The sequence below is a fragment of the Caloenas nicobarica genome, chromosome 38 (genome assembly GCF_036013445.1).
Source record: "Caloenas nicobarica isolate bCalNic1 chromosome 38, bCalNic1.hap1, whole genome shotgun sequence".
Classification (NCBI taxonomy): domain Eukaryota; kingdom Metazoa; phylum Chordata; class Aves; order Columbiformes; family Columbidae; genus Caloenas; species Caloenas nicobarica.
In genome coordinates this window covers 114,283-132,695 of record NC_088282.1, presented here as the reverse complement: position 1 = coordinate 132,695, position 18,413 = coordinate 114,283, and the positions used below count along the sequence as shown (strand labels likewise).

Genomic DNA, 18,413 nt, shown 5'->3' with positions numbered 1-18,413 from the left:
GTATCCCCACTGCCAATTGTGTCCCCGTCCCCCAGTCCCCCCAGTTCCCCAGGTCTGACCAGTATCCCCCTTGACACCACTGTCCCCGTCCCCCCAGTCCCCCCAGTCCCCCCAGTATCCCTGCTGCCAATTGTGTCCCAGTGCCCCCAGTGCCCCTCCCATGTCCCCAGTGTCCCCAGTCCCCCCAGTATCCCCACTGTCAATTGTGTCCCCGTCCCCCCAGTCCCCCCAGTTCCCCCCATTCCATTCCCCCCAGCCCCCCAGTGTCCCCAGTTCCCCCCAGTCTGACCAGTATCCCCCTTGACACCACTGTCCCCAGTCCCCCCAGTGTCCCCAGTCCCCCCAGTATCCCCACTGTCAATTGTGTCCCCGTCCCCCCCAGTCCCCCCAGTTCCCCCATTCCCTTCCCCCCAGCCCCCCAGTGTCCCCAGTTCCCCCAGTCTGACCAGTATCCCCCCTTGACACCACTGTCCCCATCCCCCCGTCCCCCAGTCCCTCCCAGTGTCCCCAGTGTCCCCCCCCCCAGTCCCCCCAGTGTCCCCATTCCCCCCAGTCCCCCCAGTCCCCCCACTGCCAATTGTGTCCCTGTCCCCCCAGTCCCCCCAGTCCCTCCCAGTCCCCCCAGTGTCCCCACTATCAATTGTGTCCCCATCCCCCCAGTCCCCCCAGTCGGACCAGTATCCGTCTTGACACCACTGTCCCCATCCCCCCCAGTGTCCCCAGTTCCCCCCAGTCCCCCCAGTCCCCCCAGTGTCCCCATCCCTCCCAGTCCCCCCAGTTTCCCCCAGTCTGACCAGTATCTCCCTTGATACCACTGTCCCCGTCCCCCCAGTCCTCCCAGTCCCCCCAGTATCCCCAGTGTCCCCACTGCCAATTGTGTCCCTGTCCCCCCAGTCCCCCCAGTCCGCCCAGTGTCCCCACCCCCCAGTGTCCCAGTTCCCCCAGTGCCCCCAGTGTCAATTGTGTCCCTGTCCCCCCAGTGTCCCCAGTTCCCCCATTCCCCCCAGTCCCCCCAGTTCCCCCCAGTATCACCAGTATCTCCACTGCCAATTGTGTCCCCAGTGCTCCCAGTTCCCTCCCAGTCCCTCCCAGTTCCCCCAGTATCCCCAGGGTCCCCACTGCAATTGTGTCCCAGTGTCCCCAGTCCCCCCAGTATCACCAGTATCCCCACTGACCCATCCCCCCAGTGTCCCCAGTTCCCTCCCAGTCTGACCAGTATCCCCCTTGACACCACTGTCCCCATCCCCCCCCAGTGTCCCCATCCCTCCCAATCCCCCCAGTCCCCCCAGTATCCCCCAGTGTCCCCACTGCCAATTGTGTCCCAGTGTCCCCAGTCCCCCCAGTGTCCCCAGTCCCCCCAGTATCACCAGTATCTCCACTGCCAATTGTGTCCCAGTCCCCCCAGTACCCCCCAGTCTGACCAGTATCCCCCTTGACAGCACTGTCCCCATCCCCCCCAGTCCCCAGTTCCCCCAGTGTCCCCACTGCCAATTGTGTCCCAGTGTCCCCAGTCCCCCAGTGTCCCTGGTCCCCCCAGTATCACCAGTATCCCCAGTGTCCCCACTGTCAATTGTGTCCCTGTCCCCCCCAGTCCCTCCCAGTCCCCCCAGTGTCCCCAGTTTCCCCAGTTTCCCCCAGTATCCCCACTGCCAATTGTGTCCCAGTGTCCCCATCCCTCCCAGTTCCCCCCAGTCCCCCAGTTTCCCCCAGTCTGACCAGTATCCCCCTTGACACCACTGTCCCCATCCCCCCCATCCCCCCCAGTCCTCCCAGTATCACCAGTATCCCCAGTTTCCCCACTGCCAATTGTGTCCCTGTCCCCCCCAGTCCCTCCCAGTCCCCTCAGTGTCCCCAGTTCCCCCCAGTATCCCCAGTGTCCCCACTGCCAATTGTGTCCCAGTGTCCCCATCCCTCCCAGTCCCCCCAGTCCCCCAGTTCCCCCAGTGTGACCAGTATCCCCCTGACACCACTGTCCCCATCCCCCCAGTCCCCAGTATCACCAGTATCCCCAGTGTCCCCACTGTCAATTGTGTCCCTGTCCCCCCCAGTCCCCCCAGTGTCCCCACTGCCCCCAGTCCCTCCCAGTTCCCCCAGTATCCCCAGTGTCCCCACTGCCAATTGTGTCCCCGTCCCCCCAGTCCTCCCAGTCCCCCCAGTCCCCCCAGTCTGACCAGTATCCCCCTTGACACCACTGTCCCCATCCCCCCCAGTGTCCCCAGTATCACCAGTATCCCCAGTTTCCCCACTGCCAATTGTGTCCCTGTCCCCCCCAGTCCCTCCCAGTCCCCCCAGTGTCCCCAGTCCCCCCAGTATCCCCAGTGTCCTCACTGCCAATTGTGTCCCAGTGTCCCCATCCCTCCCAGTTCCCCCCAGTCCCTCCCAGTTCCCCCCAGTTCCCCCAGTTCCCCCCAGTCCCCCCAGTCTGACCAGTATCCCCCTTGACACCACTGTCCCCATCCCCCACAGTGTCCCCAGTCCCCCCAGTTCCCCCCAGTATCCCCAGTGTCCCCACTGCCAATTGTGTCCCAGTGTCCCCATCCCCCCCGTCCTCCCCCATCCCCCCCATCCCCCCCGCCCCCCGCCCCCCACCTGGAAGATGAAGCTGCCCCACGTCGGGTCCATCGCGATCGCGATGGCGGCTCCGGGCGGGGGGGGAGGGGACGAGGTGTGTGTGTGGGGGGGGGGGGAGGTGGGGGGAGGGGGGGTCGCGCGCGCCGGGGGGGGCGGGGGGGGGCGGGGCGGCGCGGGGAGGGCGGTGATTGGTCCCCGCCCCCGCGGCGCGCGCTGATTGGCGGAGAGCGGCGGCCGCGCGCACAAAATGGCCGCGGGGAGCGGGGTGGGGGGGGGGGGGGGGGGGAGGGCGGGGGGGAGGGAGAGCGGCGCCCATTGGCTGCTGCCCCCACGTGACCGCGCGCGGCCCCGCCCACGGCGCCCGGGTTGGGGGGGGGGGGGGGGCGGGGGCGGGAGGCGCATGCGCGGGGGCGTTGCCATGGAGACCCCCCCCCCCCGGGACCCAGCCAATCACGGAGCCGCTTCGCTGCTGCGCTGCGATTGGCTGAGAGCGGCTGGGAAGACACGCCCGCGTTGGAAACCACGCCCCCCCCATAGGAAGCCACGCCCCCATCGGAAACCACGCCCCCGGGAAGCCACGCCCCCACAAAAAGCCACGCCCCCATTGGGAACCACGACCCTATTGGAAGCCACGCCCCCTACCAAAGCCACGCCCCTATTGGAAACCACGCCCCCCCCTTGGAAACCACGCCCCCCATTGGAAACCACGCCCCCCATTGGAAACCACACCCCCCCCATGGAAACCACGCCCCCAATGGAAACCACGCCCTCCCATTGGAAACCACGCCCCCATTGGAAACCACGCCCCCAAATGGAAACCACGCCCCATTGGAAACCACGCCCCCGTAGCCCCGCCCCCTCCAAGCCACGCCCCCTTAACCACCCCCCACGACACACCCTCATTAACCAATCACAGCCCTTCCTCTTAACCCCGCCCCCTCCTCTTAGCCCCGCCCCCAACCGCTTCCCGCCATTTTCTTCCCGCCATTTTCCACCCCCCCCCCCAATATGTCCCTTTTGTCCCCAAAGGGGCTTGAAAATCTGTCCCCCCCCCCAACTTATGGGGCTGAGGGACCCCCAGAAACGGGGGAAATCCGCCCAAACCCAACACACGCACGGGGGGGGGAGAAAAGTCACGTTTATTGGGGATTTGGGGGGAAATTTCAAGAGTTTGGGTCCCTCGGGGCGGTTCTTTGGTTGGGTTTTGGGCCGGTTGCGCTCTCCCAGGCCACATTTTCGACCCCAAACTTGGTATTTTTGGGCGTTTTGCCCCATTTTCTCCCTCAGTCTCCCCCCAGGAGCCTCCGTTTCATCTCCCTGAGCATCGGAGGGGGTGATTTTGGGGTGAATTTGTGGTGATTTGGGGCCAAATTTGTGGTGATTTTGGGTCCCTCGGGGCGGTTCTTTGGTTGGGTTTTGGACAGTTCTGCTCCCTCCGGTCACATTTTTGACCCCAAACTTTGTATTTTTGGGTGTTTCGCCCCATTTTCTCCCTCAATCTCCCCCCAGGAGCCTCCGTCTCATCTCCCACATCAGCCGGGGGGAGTTTTGGGTGATTTTGGGGTGAATTTGTGGTGATTTGGGGCCAAATTTGTGGTGATTTGGGTCCCTCGGGGCGGTTCTTTGGTTGGGTTTTGGGACAGTTCCGCTCTCCCAGGCCGCATTTTCGACCCCAAACTTTGTATTTTTGGGCATTTCGCCCCATTTTCTCCCTCAGTCTCCCCCAGGAGCCTCTGTCTCATCTCCCTGAGCATCAGAGGGAATTTTGGGTGATTTTGGGGTGAATTTGTGGTGTTTTTGGGCCAAATTTGTGGTGATTTTGGGTCCCTCGGGGCGGTTCCTTTGGTTAGGTTTTGGGACAGTTCCGCTCTCCCAGGCCGCATTTTCGACCCCAAACTTGGTATTTTTGGGCGTTTCGCCCATTATCTCCCTCAATCTCCCCCCAGGAGCCTCCGTCTCATCTCCCTGAGCACCGGAGGGGAGGTTTTGGGTGATTTTGGGCTGAATTTGTGGTGATTTTGGGTCCCTCGGGGCGGTTCTTTGGTTGGGTTTGGGACAGTTCCGCTCCCTCCGGTCACATTTTTGACCCCAAACTTTGTATTTTTGGGCGTTTCGCCCCATTTTCTCCTCAATCTCCCCCAGGAGCCTCCGTCTCATCTCCCACATCAGCCGGGGGAGTTTTGGGTGATTTTGGGGTGAATTTGTGGTGATTTGGGGCCAAATTTGTGGTGATTTTGGGTCCCTCGGGGCGGTTCTTTGGTTGGGTTTTGGGACAGTTCCGCTCTCCCAGGCCGCATTTTCGACCCCAAACTTTGTATTTTTGGGCATTTCGCCCCATTTTCTCCCTCAGTCTCCCCCCAGGAGCCTCTGTCTCATCTCCCTGAGCATCAGAGGGGAATTTTGGGTGATTTTGGGGTGAATTTGTGGTGTTTTTGGGCCAAATTTGTGGTGATTTTGGGTCCCTCGGGGCGGTTCTTTGGTTAGGTTTTGGGACAGTTCCGCTCTCCCAGGCCGCATTTTCGACCCCAAACTTGGTATTTTTGGGCGTTTCGCCCCATTATCTCCCTCAATCTCCCCCCAGGAGCCTCCGTCTCATCTCCCTGAGCACCGGAGGGGAGGTTTTGGGTGATTTTGGGCTGAATTTGTGGTGATTTTGGGTCCCTCGGGGCGGTTCTTTGGTTGGGTTTTGGGACAGTTCCGCTCCCTCCGGTCACATTTTTGACCCCAAACTTTGTATTTTTGGGCGTTTCGCCCCATTTTCTCCCTCAGTCTCCCCCCAGGAGCCTCCGTCTCATCTCCCTGAGCATCAGAGGGGAGTTTTTGGGTGATTTTTGTGGTGATTTTGGGGTGAATTTGTGGTGATTTTGGGTCCCTCGGGGCGGTTCTTTGGTTGGGTTTTGGGACAGTTCCACTCTCCCAGGCCGCATTTTCGACCCCAAACTTTGTATTTTTGGGCGTTTCGCCCCATTTTCTCCCTCAATCTCCCCCCAGGAGCCTCTGTCTCATCTCCCACATCAGCCGGGGGGAATTTTGGGTGATTTTTGTGGCGATTTTGGGGTGAATTTGTGGTGATTTTGGGTCCCTCGGGGCGGTTCTTTGGTTGGGTTTTGGGACAGTTCCGCTCCCTCCGGTCACATTTTTGACCCCAAACTTTGTATTTTTGGGCGTTTCGCCCCATTTTCTCCCTCAGTCTCCCCCCAGGAGCCTCCGTCTCATCTCCCACATCAGCAGGGCGGAGGTTTTGGGTGATTTTGGGGTGAATTTGTGGTGATTTGGGGCCAAATTTGTGGTGATTTTGGGTCCCTCGGGGCGGTTCTTTGGTTGGGTTTTGGGACAGTTCCGCTCCCTCCGGTCACATTTTCGACGCCAAACTTTGTATTTTTGGGCGTTTCGCCCCATTTTCTCCCTCAATCTCCCCCCAGGAGCCTCCGTCTCATCTCCCTGAGCATCAGAGGGGAGTTTTGGGGTGATTTTTGTGGTGATTTTGGGCCAAATTTGTGGTGATTTTGGGTCCCTTGGGGCGGTTCTTTGGTTGGGTTTTGGGACAGTTCCGCTCCCTCCGGTCACATTTTCGACGCCAAACTTTGTATTTTTGGGCGTTTCTCCCCATTTTCTCCCTCAATCTCCCCCCAGGAGCCTCCGTCTCATCTCCCTGAGCATCGGAGGGGAGGTTTTGGGTGATTTTGGGCTGAATTTGTGGTGATTTGGGGCCAAATTTGTGGTGATTTTGGGTCCCTCGGGGCGGTTCTTTGGTTGGGTTTTGGGACAGTTCCGCTCCCTCCAGTCACATTTTCGACCCCAAACTTGGTATTTTTGGGTGTTTTGCCCCATTTTCTCCCTCAATCTCCCCCCAGGAGCCTCCGTCTCATCTCCCACATCAGCCGGGGGGAATTTTGGGGTGATTTTGGGGTGAATTTGTGGTGATTTTGGGCCAAATTTGTGGTGATTTTGGGTCCCTTGGGGCGGTTCTTTGGTTGGGTTTTGGGACAGTTCCGCTCCCTCCGGTCACATTTTCGACCCCAAACTTTGTATTTTTGGGCGTTTCGCCCCATTTTCTCCCTCAATCTCCCCCAGGAGCCTCCGTCTCATCTCCTTGAGCATCAGAGGGGAGTTTTTGGGTGATTTTTGTGGTGATTTTGGGGTGAATTTGTGGTGATTTTGGGTCCCTCGGGGCGGTTCTTTGGTTGGGTTTTGGGACAGTTCTGCTCTCCCAGGCCGCATTTTCGACCCCAAACTTTGTATTTTTGGGCGTTTCTCCCCATTTTCTCCCTCAGTCTCCCCCCAGGAGCCTCCGTCTCATCTCCCTGAGCAGCAGCCGCCGGTCCCTGCGCCCCCCGTCCAGCATCGCCTGGTTTTCCTGCGCCCGCCGCACCAGATACGGCAACGTGGCCTCGGCCGATCCCACCGGCACCGACTTGTAGACGGCGTATCCGGCCTCCCCTGCCCCCCAAAAACGGCCCGAAAATCCATCAGGACGCCCCAAAAAAAGGCGCCTCTGAGGGTGGAGGGGAGCAACCCGGGGATTTGGGGGGTTTTCGGTACCCAGGGCCAGCGAGACGTGGTCGCACATGCCCAGGAGCTGCCCGAAGGAAACGCCGCCCCCCGAACGGGGGATCCCCAGCTCGGCCATCCTGGGAAACGGAAAGCGGGGATGCGGGGGGAATCGGGGGGAAATCGGGGGATTTGGGGGGATTTGGGGGGAATTTGGGGGAATTTGGGGGGAATTTGGGGGAAATTGGAGGAAATTGGGGGAAATTAGGGGAAATTGGGGAGAATTTGGGGGAAATTTGGGGGGAATTTGGGGGAAATTGGGGGGAATTTGGGGGGATTTGGGGGGGGAATTGGGGGAATTTGGGGGAAAATTGGGGGAAAATTGGGGGAAATTGGAGGAAATTGGAGGAAATTAGGGGAAATTGGGGAGAATTTGGGGGAAATTTGGGGGGAATTTGGGGGAAATTGGGGGGAATTTGGAAAATTTGGGGGGAATTTGGGGGGATTGGGGGAAATTGGGGGAATTTGGGGGGAAATTGGGGGAAATTGGGGGAATTTTGGGGGAATTTGGGGGAAATTGGGGGGAATTTGGGGGATTTGGGGGAAATTGGGGGAATTTGGGGGGAATTTGGGGGAAATTGGGGGGAATTTGGGGGGATTTGGGGGGAATTGGGGGAATTTGGGGGAAATTTGGGGGAAATTTGGGGGAAAATTGGGGGAAATTGGAGGAAATTGGGGGAAATTAGGGGAAATTGGGGAGAATTTGGGGGGAATTTGGGGGGAATTTGGGGGGATTGGGGGGAAAATTGGGGGAATTTGGGGGGAAATTGGGGGAAATTGGGGAGAATTTGGGGGGAATTTGGGGGAAATTGGGGGAATTTGGGGGGAATTTGGGGGGAATTCGGGGGGAATTGGAGGAAATTGGGGGAAATTGGGGAGAATTTGGGGGGATTGGGGGGAATTTGGGGGAAATTTGGGGGGATTTGGGGGGAATTGGGGGGAATTTGGGGGAACTTGGGGGAATTTGGGGGGATTTGGGGGAATTTGGGGGGAATTTGGGAGAATTTGGGGGGAAATTGGGGGAAATTTGGGGGGAAATTGGGGAGGAAATTGGGGGGAATTTGGGGGGATTTGGGGGGAATTTGGGGGAAAATTGGGGGAAATTGAAGGAAATTGGGGGAAATTGGGGGAAATTGGGGAGAATTTGGGGGAACTGGGGGGAAATTAGGGGAATTTGGGGGGAAATTGGGGGAATTGGGGGAAATTGGGGAGAATTTGGGGGAATTTGGGGAAAATTGGGGGAAATTGAAGGAAATTGGGGAAAATTGGGGGGAATTGGGGAGAATTGGGGAGAATTTGGGGGGAATTTGGGGGGAATTTGGCAGAAATTGGGGGGAATTTGGGGGATTTCGGGGGGAATTTAGGGGAAATTGGGGGGTTTCAGGGGGAATTTGGGGAAAATTGGGGGGAATTTGGGGGAAATTGGGGGAAAATTTGGGGGGAATTTGGGGAAAATTTGGGGGAATTTTGGGGTAAACTTGACAGGTTTTGGGGGGAAATTTGGGGGAAGTTTGGGGGGGTTTTGGGGAAATTTGGGGGATTTGGGGTCAGTATGGGGGATTTGGGGAGATAAATTTTGGAGATTTCAGGGCAGATTTTGGGGACAAATTTGGGGATTTCCGGGCAGATTTGGAACTTGACTTTTGGGGCATAAATTGGGGATTTTCAGGGCAGATTTTAGGTATAAATTTGGAGATTTCAGGGCAGATTTTGAACCTAAATGTTGGGGTTTTTGGACTCGATGTTGGGGATAAATTTTGGGATTTTCAGGGCAGATTTGGGGACAAATTTTCAGGATTTTGCGGTAGATTTGGGGGACGAATTTGGGGTTTTCGGGGCAGATTTTGGGGAAAATTTTGGATTTTCAGGACCGATTTTGGGGGGCACAAATGTGGGGGTTTTCAGGACAGAGTTTGGGGCCAAATTTTCAGGATTTCGCGGGCAATTTTTGGGGAGAAATTTGGGATTTTTCCGGGCAGGTTTTGGGGCTGGCCGTGGGGATCCGGGGGCGGATTTTTGGGGCGGATTGGGGGGATTTTGGGGGCGGGACCTTCGCGCCGCCTGCAGCACCGAGGCCTCGTTGTGAGTGGCCACCATGAGCTCCGCCCCCTCCCGGGCGACCAATCCCAGCGCCAGCTCCAGGCACCGCCCATAGCTGGGGGGTCGCCCCATAGATCCGTGACCCACGGATCGCACCCTGTTCACTGCGTCACCCCCCCCCAACCCACCCAATTCCCACCCGTTTTGCCCCAAAATCGGGTCCCTTTTCAGCCCCTGTGCCCCATAACCCGCCCCATAGATCCCGCCCCATAGATCCCGCCCCATAGATCCTGCCAACGACGTCAAATTCCAGCCCATTTCCCACCCAAAATGACCCAATTCCGACCCCTTTTTCCCAAAAATTGAGTCCCTTTTTGCTCCCCGTGCCCCATAACCCGCCCCACAGATCCTGCCCCATAGATCCCGCCCCATAGATCCTGCCCACGATGTCAAATTCCTGCCCATTTCCCACCCAAAATGACCCAATTCCGACCCCTTTTTTCCCCAAAATCGAGTCCATTTTCACTCCCCGTGCCCCATAACCCGCCCCATAGATCCCGCCCCATAGATCCCGCCCCATAGATCCTGCCCACGACGTCAAATTCCTGCCCATTTCCCACCCAAAATGACCCAATTCCGCCGCGTTTTCCCCCAAAATCGAGTCCCTTTTCGCTCCCCGTGCCCCATAACCCGCCCCACAGATCCTGCCCCATAGATCCTGCCCCATAGATCCTGCCAACGACGTCAAATTCCAGCCCATTTCCCACTGAAAATGACCCAATTCCGCCACGTTTTCCCCCAAAATCAAGTCCCTTTTCGCTCCCTGTGCCCCATAACCCGCCCCATAGATTCCCGCCCCATAGATCCCGCCTGTGATGTCAAATTCCCGCCCCAAACCCACCCTGTTCTGACCCATTTTGCCCCAAAATTGAGTCCTCCATGCCCCAGATCCCACCCCATAGATCCCGCCCCATAGATCCTGCCCACGACGTCAAATTCCTGCCCATTTCCCACTGAAAATGACCCAATTCCGCCGCGTTTTCCCCCAAAATCGAGTCCCTTTTCGCTCCCCGTGCCCCATAACCTGCCCCATAGATCCCGCCCCATAGATCCCGCCTGTGATGTCAAATTCCCGCCCCAAACCGACCCAGTTCTGACCTGTTTGGCCCCAAAATTGAGTCTTTCATGCCCCAGAACCCACCCCATAGATCCTGCCCCATAGATCCCACCCCATAGATCCTGCCCACGACGTCAAATTCCTGCCCATTTCCCACTGAAAATGACCCAATTCCACCGCGTTTTCCCCCAAAATCGAGTCCCTTTTCACTCCCCGTGCCCCATAACCCGCCCCATAGATCCCGCCCCATAGATCCCGCCCCATAGATCCCACCCCATAGATCCTGCCAACGACGTCAAATTCCTGCCCATTTCCCACCCAAAATGACCCAATTCCGCCACGTTTTCCCCGAAAATCGAGTCCCTTTTCACTCCCCATGCCCCATAACCCGCCCCATAGATCCCGCCCCATAGATCCCGCCCCATAGATCCTGCCCACGACGCCAAATTCCTGCCCATTTCCCCCTGAAAATGACCCAATTCCGCCGCGTTTTCCCCCAAAATTGAGTCCCTTTTCGCTCCCTGTGCCCCATAACCCGCCCCACAGCTCCCGCCCCATAGATCCCGCCCCATAGATCCTGCCCCACAGCTCCCACCTCTGGTGCGTCTCGGCCGCCGTGGGGTGCACTGGGTCCCTGCCCCCCACGCTCCGCTCCAGCTCCAGATACGCCCCCCGCACCAACTTCACCCCGAACGGGGCCCCACGGAGCGCGGAAAACGCCCCGAGGAGCCGCTGGGGGGCGCCCTGGAGACAGCCCGCAAAGCCGCAATTTCGCCCCAGAAACCCGCAATTTCGCCCCCAAAAATCCGCAATTTCGGCCCCCAAAAATCTGCAATTTCACCCCAAAAAATACGCAATTTCACCCCCAAAAATCCGCAATTTCGCCCCAAAAATCCGCAATTTCAGCCCCCAAATCCGCAATTTCGCCCCAAAAATCTGCAATTTCAGCCCCCAAATCTGCAATTTCGCCCCAAAAATCCGCAATTTCAGCCCCCAGAAATCCAAAATTTCACCCCAAAAAATCCGCAATTTAAGCCCCCAGAAATCCGCAATTTCAGCCCCCAAATCCGCAATTTCACCCCAAAAATCCGCAATTTTGCCCCAAAAACCCGCAATTTCAGCCCCCAGAAATCTGCAATTTCGCCCCAAAAATCTGCAATTTCAGCCCCCAAATCCAAAATTTCACCCCAAAAAATCCGCAATTTCAGCCCCCAGAAATCCACAATTTCACCCCAAAAAATCCGCAATTTCAGCCCCCAGAAATCCGCAATTTCGCCCCAAAAATCCGCAATTTCGGCCCCCAGAAATCCGCAATTTCGGCCCCCCAAAAATCCGCAATTTCAGCCCCCAAAATCCACAATTTCGCCCCAAAAATCCGCAATTTCAGCCCCCAAATCTGCAATTTCTCCCCCAAAATCCGCAATTTCAGCCCCCAGAAATCCAAAATTTCACCCCAAAAAATCCGCAATTTCAGCCCCCAGAAATCGGCAATTTCGGCCCCCAGAAATCCGCAATTTCGCCCCCAAAATCCGCAATTTCAGCCCCCAGAAATCCAAAATTTCACCCCAAAAATCCGCAATTTCAGCCCCCAGAAATCCAAAATTTCACCCCAAAAAATCCGCAATTTCAGCCCCCAGAAATCGGCAATTTCGGCCCCCAGAAATCCGCAATTTCGCCCCCAAAATCCGCAATTTCAGCCCCCAGAAATCCAAAATTTCGCCCCAAAAACCCGCAATTTCAGCCCCCAGAAATCCACAATTTCAGCCCCCAAAAATCCGCAATTTCGGCCCCAAAATCGCAAATTTCGCCCCCAAACTCCTCCCCCTCTCACGTTATGGGTCCCGCTATGGGGCTGCCCCACAAGTGACTCGAAAAACCCCCAAATCCCACCCCGGGAATCCAAATTCCGCCCCGAAAACCCCAAATTTTGCCCCCAAACGCCCGAATTTCGCCCCCAACCCGTGCCGTGGGTCGCTATGGGGCAGCCCCACTGATCCCGCCCCACAAGTGACTCTAAAATCCCCCAAATCCCACCCCGGGAATCCAAATTCCGCCCCGAAAACCCCAAATTTCACCCCCAAAACCCCGAATTTCACCCCAAAATGCCGCCTCCTCCCACGCTATGGGGCAGCCCCACTGATCCCGCCCCACAAGTGACTCTAAAATCCCCCAAATCCCACCCCGGGAATCCAAATTCTGCCCCGAAAAGCCCCAAATTTTGCCCCCAAACCCCCACATTTCACCCCAAAATGCCACCTCCTCCCACGCTATGGGGCAGCCCCACTGATCCCGCCCCACAAGTGATTTTAGAAACCCCCAAATCCCAGCCCAGGAATCCAAATTCTGCCCCAAAAAAAGCCCAATTTCGCCCCCAAAACCCCAAATTTCACCCCCAAAAACCCCAAATTTGGCCCCGAAATGCCGCCTCCTCGCACGCTATGGGGCTGCCCCACTGATCCCGCCCCACAAGTGACTCTAAAACCCCCCAAATCCCAGCCCAGGAATCCAAATTTCGCCCCGAAAAAGCCCAAATTTTGCCCCCAAACCCCCAAATTTCGCCCCCAAACGCCCGAATCGCGCCCCCGACCCGCGCCGTGGGTCGCTATGGGGCAGCCCCACGGACCCGCCGGTAGGCCTGGCAGGTGCCCCAGACCCACGGCCGCTCCCGGTTGTGCCGCCGCATCAGCGCCGAGGTCACCAGGGCCACCGGGGGGTCGAGGGCGCTGAGCTCGGCGTCCAGCAGCAGGCGCACGCGCCGCCCCACGGCGGCCTGACCCACACAGGGACCCACTGAGACCCATAGAGACCCATAGGGACCCATAGACACCCATAGAAACCCATGGAGACCCACAGGGACCCACTGAGACCCATAGAGACCCACACATGGACCCATAGAGACCCATAAAGACCATAGATTGACCCATAGACACCCATAGACTGACCCATAGATCGACCCATAGAGACACACAGAGACTCATAGGGACCCACAGGGGCCCATAGGGACCACACAGACCCATAGAGACCCACAGGGACCCATAGAGACCCATAGAGACCCATAGGGACCCATAGAGACCCATAGGGGCCCATAGAGACCCATAGAGACCCATAGAGACCCATAGGGACCCATAGGGACCCACTGAGACCCATAGAGACCCATAGGGACCCATAGAGACCCATAGAGACCCATAGAGACCCATAGAGACCCATAGGGACCCATAGAGACCCATAGAGACCCACACAGGGACCCATAGGGACCCATAGAGCCCATAGAGACCCATAGGGACCCATAGAGACCATAGAGACCCATAGGGACCCATAGAGACCCATAGAGACCCATAGGGACCCATAGGGACCCATAGGGACCCACAGAGACCCATAGAGACCCATAGGGAGCCATAGCGACCCATAAAGACCATAGACTGACCCATAGATCGACCCATAGATCGACCCATAGAGACACACAGAGACCATAGAGACCCATAGGGACCCACAGGGACCCATAGGGACCCACTGAGACCCACACATTGACCCATAGAGACCCATAGGGAGCCATAGCGACCCATAAAGACCATAGATTGACCCAGAGACACCCATAGACTGACCCATATATCGACCCATAGAGACACACAGAGACCATAGAGACCTATAGAGACCCATAGGGACCCATAGAGACCCATAGAGACCACACAGACCCATAGAGACCCACAGGGACCCATAGCGACACACTGAGACCCACACATGGACCCATAGAGACCCATAGGGACCCACAGAGACCATAGAGACCCATAGAGACCATAGGGACCCATAGAGACCCATAGGGACCCATAGAGACCCATAGAGACCCACAGAGACCCATAGGGACCCATAGAGCCCATAGGGACCCATAGCCCCACCCAGCCCACAGCTCCCGCCCCATAGATCCTCTCACCGCCGCCACGTCCTCGAGGCGCCCGCAGCGCGACCCCCAAGTGCCGGTTCTGGGCGGGGGTCAGAGCGGGAAGAGCCGCGGCCTGGGGGGAGATGTGGGGCAGGACCCACACATTGGGCTCTATGGGGCTGGCTGGCCTGTGGGGGGGATTCTATGGGGCGCTATGGGGCAGAGAGAACCAGCTAATGGGTTTCTATGGGGCCGGGTGACCCATAGATTGGGGGTTCTATGGGGCAGGGGGACCCCGGCGTTTCGGCCACTATGGGGCTGGGACCCACAGATCCAGTTTCTATGGGGCAGGACCCAGCGATTGGGCCGCTATGGGGCAGGAGGTCCACATAATGGGCTTCTATGGGGCTGGGACCCATATAATGGGGTTCTATGGGGCGTTATGGGGCAGGGGGACCCCCAGATTAGGCCGCTATGGGGCAGGGCCCTCTCCCTCAATCCCACTATGGGGCTGGGACCCATAGACAAGGGTTCTATGGGGCAGGGGGATCCATATAACAGGGGGGTCTACGGGCATCTATGGGGCTGGGACCCACAGAATTGGGGTTTATGGGGCGCTATGGAGCAGAGGGACCCCCCCCCCATCCCGCTATGGGGCAGAAAGACCTAGAGATTTGGATCCTATGGGGCGCTATGGGGCAGAGGGACACCCCCCCCCCCACCCCCGCTATGGGGCGCCCCACACATTCACCTCCCCCCCCATGATGGCGGCCGCTCGCTCCAGCGTCAGCCCCTCCCCCGCCGGGCAGCGCCCCAGCGCCTCCTGTGGGGCAGAGACACGCGGGGGGGCGGCCCCACACATCTATGGGGCTGCCCCCCAAGCGACACCCCCCCCCGCCCCATAGATTCTATGGGGCTGCCCCCCCAAGTGACCCCCCCCCATAGACTCTATGGGGTGTCTTCAAGTGTCCCTTCTGCCCTATAGATTCTATGGGGCTGCCCCCCAAGTGACCCCCCCCACCCCATAGATTCTATGGGGCTGCCAACAAGCTACTCTCCCTGCCCCACAGATTCCATGGGGTTGCCCAAGTGCTCCCTCTCTACCCCATAGATCTATGGGGCTGCCCCCCAAGTGACCCCCCCTCTGTCCCATAGATTCTATGGGGTGTGCTCAAGTGCCCCCCCCTGCCCCATAGATTCCAAGGTGCTGCCCCACAAGTGTTGCTCCTCTACGAGCCCCATAGATCCCACCCCAGCCCCATAGATCCTGCCCCCCCCCCAAGTGTTTTCCCCCGCCCCACAGATTCTATGGGGCTGCCCCCCAACTCACGCAGAGCCGCGCGCTCAGCAGCGCCGTCACCTTCAGCTGCATCATGGGCTCCGGCCCCACGGCGGCCGCCAGCCCCACACATTCCAGCGCCGCCCCCCGATTGGCCTCGTACCAGCTCTCCCTGCCCCACACGTGGGGGGAGACGTGGGGCGGGGGCCCTCGGAACCACCCCCGGCCCCATCGCCCGCCCCATAAGTGGTTTCTAGACCCATAACCAGCCCCAGAACCTGCCCCATATCTCCCTGTGCCCCCAACCCCGTCAACCCCATTGGGATCTATGGGCTGCCAGGTCTACCCCTTTGAGGCTAATGGGGCCGTCAGGTCTACCCCATATATTGCTCTAGATCCTGCCCCATAGCACCCAGCCCCATAGATCCCACCCCATAGCATTGCCCCAGCCCCACAGCACCCCCCTGGCCCCATATATCTTTCCCCACAGCTCCCAGCCCCATAACTGCTCCCCCAACCCCATTGGGACCTTTGGGCTGCCAGGTCTACCCCTTTGAGGCTAATGGGGCCATCAGGTCTACCCCATATATTGCTCTAGATCCTGCCCCATAGCACCCAGCCCCATAGATTCCACCCCATAAATCCCAGCCTATAGCACCCCCCAGCTCCATAGATCCCGCCCCACAGCTCCCAGACACATAACTGCTCCCCCAAACCCACCAGCCCCATTGGGATCTATGGGCTGCCAGGTCTATCCCATTGATGCTAATGGGGCCACCAGGTCTACCCCATAGAGCTTCCAATGTTCCCAACCCCATAGATCCCACCCCATAGCTCCCAGCCCCATAGATCCCCATTGTCCCAGCCCCCACAGCACCCCCCTGGCCCCATATATCTTTCCCCACAGCTCCCAGCCCCATAACTGCTCCCCCAACCCCACCAACCCCATTGGGACCTTTGGGCTGCCAGGTCTACTCCATTGAGTCTAACGGGGCCGTCAGGTCTACCCCATATATTGATCCTGCCCCATAGCACCCAGCCCCATAGATTCCACCCCATAAATCCCAGCCTATAGCACCCCCCCAGTTCCATAGATCCCGCCCCATAGCTCCCAGCCCCATAACTGCTCCCCCAAACCCACCAGCCCCATTGGGATCTATGGCCTGCCAGGTCTATCCCATTGACGCTAATGGGGCCACCAGGTCTACCCCATAGAGCTTCCAATGTTCCCAACCCCATAGAACCCACTCCATAGCTCCCAGCCCCATAGATCCCACCCCATAGCATTGCCCCAGCCCCACAGCACCCCCCTGGCCCCATATATCTTTCCCCACAGCTCCCAGCCCCATAACTGCTCCCCCAACCCCACCAACCCCATTGGGACCTTTGGGCTGCCAGGTCTACCCCATTGAGTCTAATGGGGCCGCCAGGTCTACCCCATAGATTCTAATGGATAGCACCCACTCAGCTCCACAGATCCCGCCCCACAGCTCCCAGCCCCACAGATCCCAGCCCCTAACACTCCCCGGCTCCTTCCCCACAGCTCCCAGCCCCATAACTTCTCTGCCCCATAAGTGGGGGGAGATGTGGGGCGGGAGCCCTTAGAACCGACTCCCTGCCCCACAACCACCCCCAGCCCCATAACCGACCCCATAACTTGCTTCTAGACCCATAACCTGCCCCATAACCACCTCCCAGCGCCATAACCCGCCCCACATCTCCCTCGTACCAACCTCCCAGCCCCATAACCGGCCCCACCACTTCTTTCCGGCCCCATAACCAGCCCCACGTACCCCTGGGGCTCCTGCCCCACATCCCCCTCGCAGGGCATGGCCAACATGGGCCTGAGCCCCATAGATCGGAGCCTCTGCGCTGTGGCCTCCACCTCGCTGTGGGTCTGGCCCCCCACGAACTGCCCGTAGAAGGTGGCGCGGAGCAACCGGACCCACAGCCGGGGGCCCAGGACCCGCCGCGAGACCCACAGGATCTGTGGGGGCGGAGCGGGGAGATGCGGCCCGGCCCCATTGGTCCCACCCCATAGGGGCCAGAGCTGTTAAGTCCTGCCCTATAGCGCCCACCCGGCCCCACAGATCCCACCCCACAGCTCCCAGCCCCACAGCTCCCACCCTCTAATACCCCCCAGCTCCTGCCCCACAGCTCCCAGCCCCATAACTGCCCCCCCCAACCCACCACCCCATTGCGATCTTTGGGCTGCCAGGTCTACCCCATTGAGTCTAATGGGGCCACCAGGTCTACCCTGTATCTGGATTGCTAGATCCTGCCCCATAGCACCCAGCCCCATAGATCCCACCCCATAAATCCCACCCCATAGCGCCCCCCAGCTCCATAGATCCCGCCCCACAGCTCCCAGCCCCATAACTGCTCCCCCAACCCCACCAGCCCCATTGGGATCATTGGGTTGCCAGGCCTACCCCATTGAGTCTAATGGGGCCGTCAGGTCTACCCCATAGAGAGCCCAATGTTCCCAGCCCCATAGATCCCACCCCATAGCTCCCAGCCCCATAGATCCCACCCCATAGCACACCCCCTGCCCCGCAGCACCCACCCCACAGCTCCCAGCCCCATAATTCTCCCCCCAACCCCACCAGCCCCATTGGGACCTTTGGGCTGCCAGGTCTACCCCATTGACGCTAATGCGGCCAGCAGGTCTACCCCGATTCCAAGGGGCCGCTGTGGGTCTCGCTATGGGTCAGGAGCTGTGGGGCGGGCCCCCGTGGGTCCGGACTCACCGCCTGCGCGTGCCGCACGATGGGGGGCAGAGCGCAGAGCCCCAGAACCAGCAGCGCCCGGCCCAGCTCCCCACGGCGCAGCCCCCGCAGCGCCCGGCCCCCCAAGTCCAGGGGGGTCCCCGGGGCCGGGGGGCGCCCCACAACCTCCCCCTGCTGCCCCATAGCGCCCGGTGACGCGCTGGCCGTGGGCGGAGGTTTATATCCCGTCCCCCCCCTTTCCCTGCCACG

The 18,413-nt window shown here is 59.2% G+C and overlaps 1 protein-coding gene across 1 annotated transcript; it reads right to left on the bottom strand.

The window, feature by feature from the left end:
* Positions 1 to 6,841: 6,841 nt before the first annotated feature.
* Positions 6,842 to 18,347, bottom strand: PRODH2 (proline dehydrogenase 2). The gene is made up of 9 exons (XM_065655262.1): positions 18,186 to 18,347; positions 17,229 to 17,422; positions 15,487 to 15,607; positions 14,908 to 14,979; positions 12,903 to 13,049; positions 10,875 to 11,023; positions 9,173 to 9,277; positions 7,114 to 7,202; positions 6,842 to 7,011 (listed from the first exon to the last, which is right to left on the bottom strand). The coding sequence occupies exons 1-9, from the start codon at positions 18,345 to 18,347 to the stop codon at positions 6,842 to 6,844; spliced, it is 1,209 nt and encodes a 402-aa protein (XP_065511334.1).
* Between the last annotated feature and the right edge of the window lie 66 nt (positions 18,348 to 18,413).

Excerpts from the sequence above, each read along its gene's own strand:
- PRODH2 (XM_065655262.1), bottom strand. The coding sequence starts at position 18,347 with ATGGGGCAGCAGGGGGAGGTTGTGGGGCGCCCCCCGGCCCCGGGGACC. Across the intron at positions 15,608-17,228 it reads GTGGGGCAGGAGCCCCAGGG|GGAGAGCTGGTACGAGGCCA; the intron begins GTACGTGGGGCT and ends CGTGTGGGGCAG. Across the intron at positions 11,024-12,902 it reads CCTGCCAGGCCTACCGGCGG|GGCGCCCCCCAGCGGCTCCT; the intron begins GTCCGTGGGGCT and ends GGCTGTCTCCAG.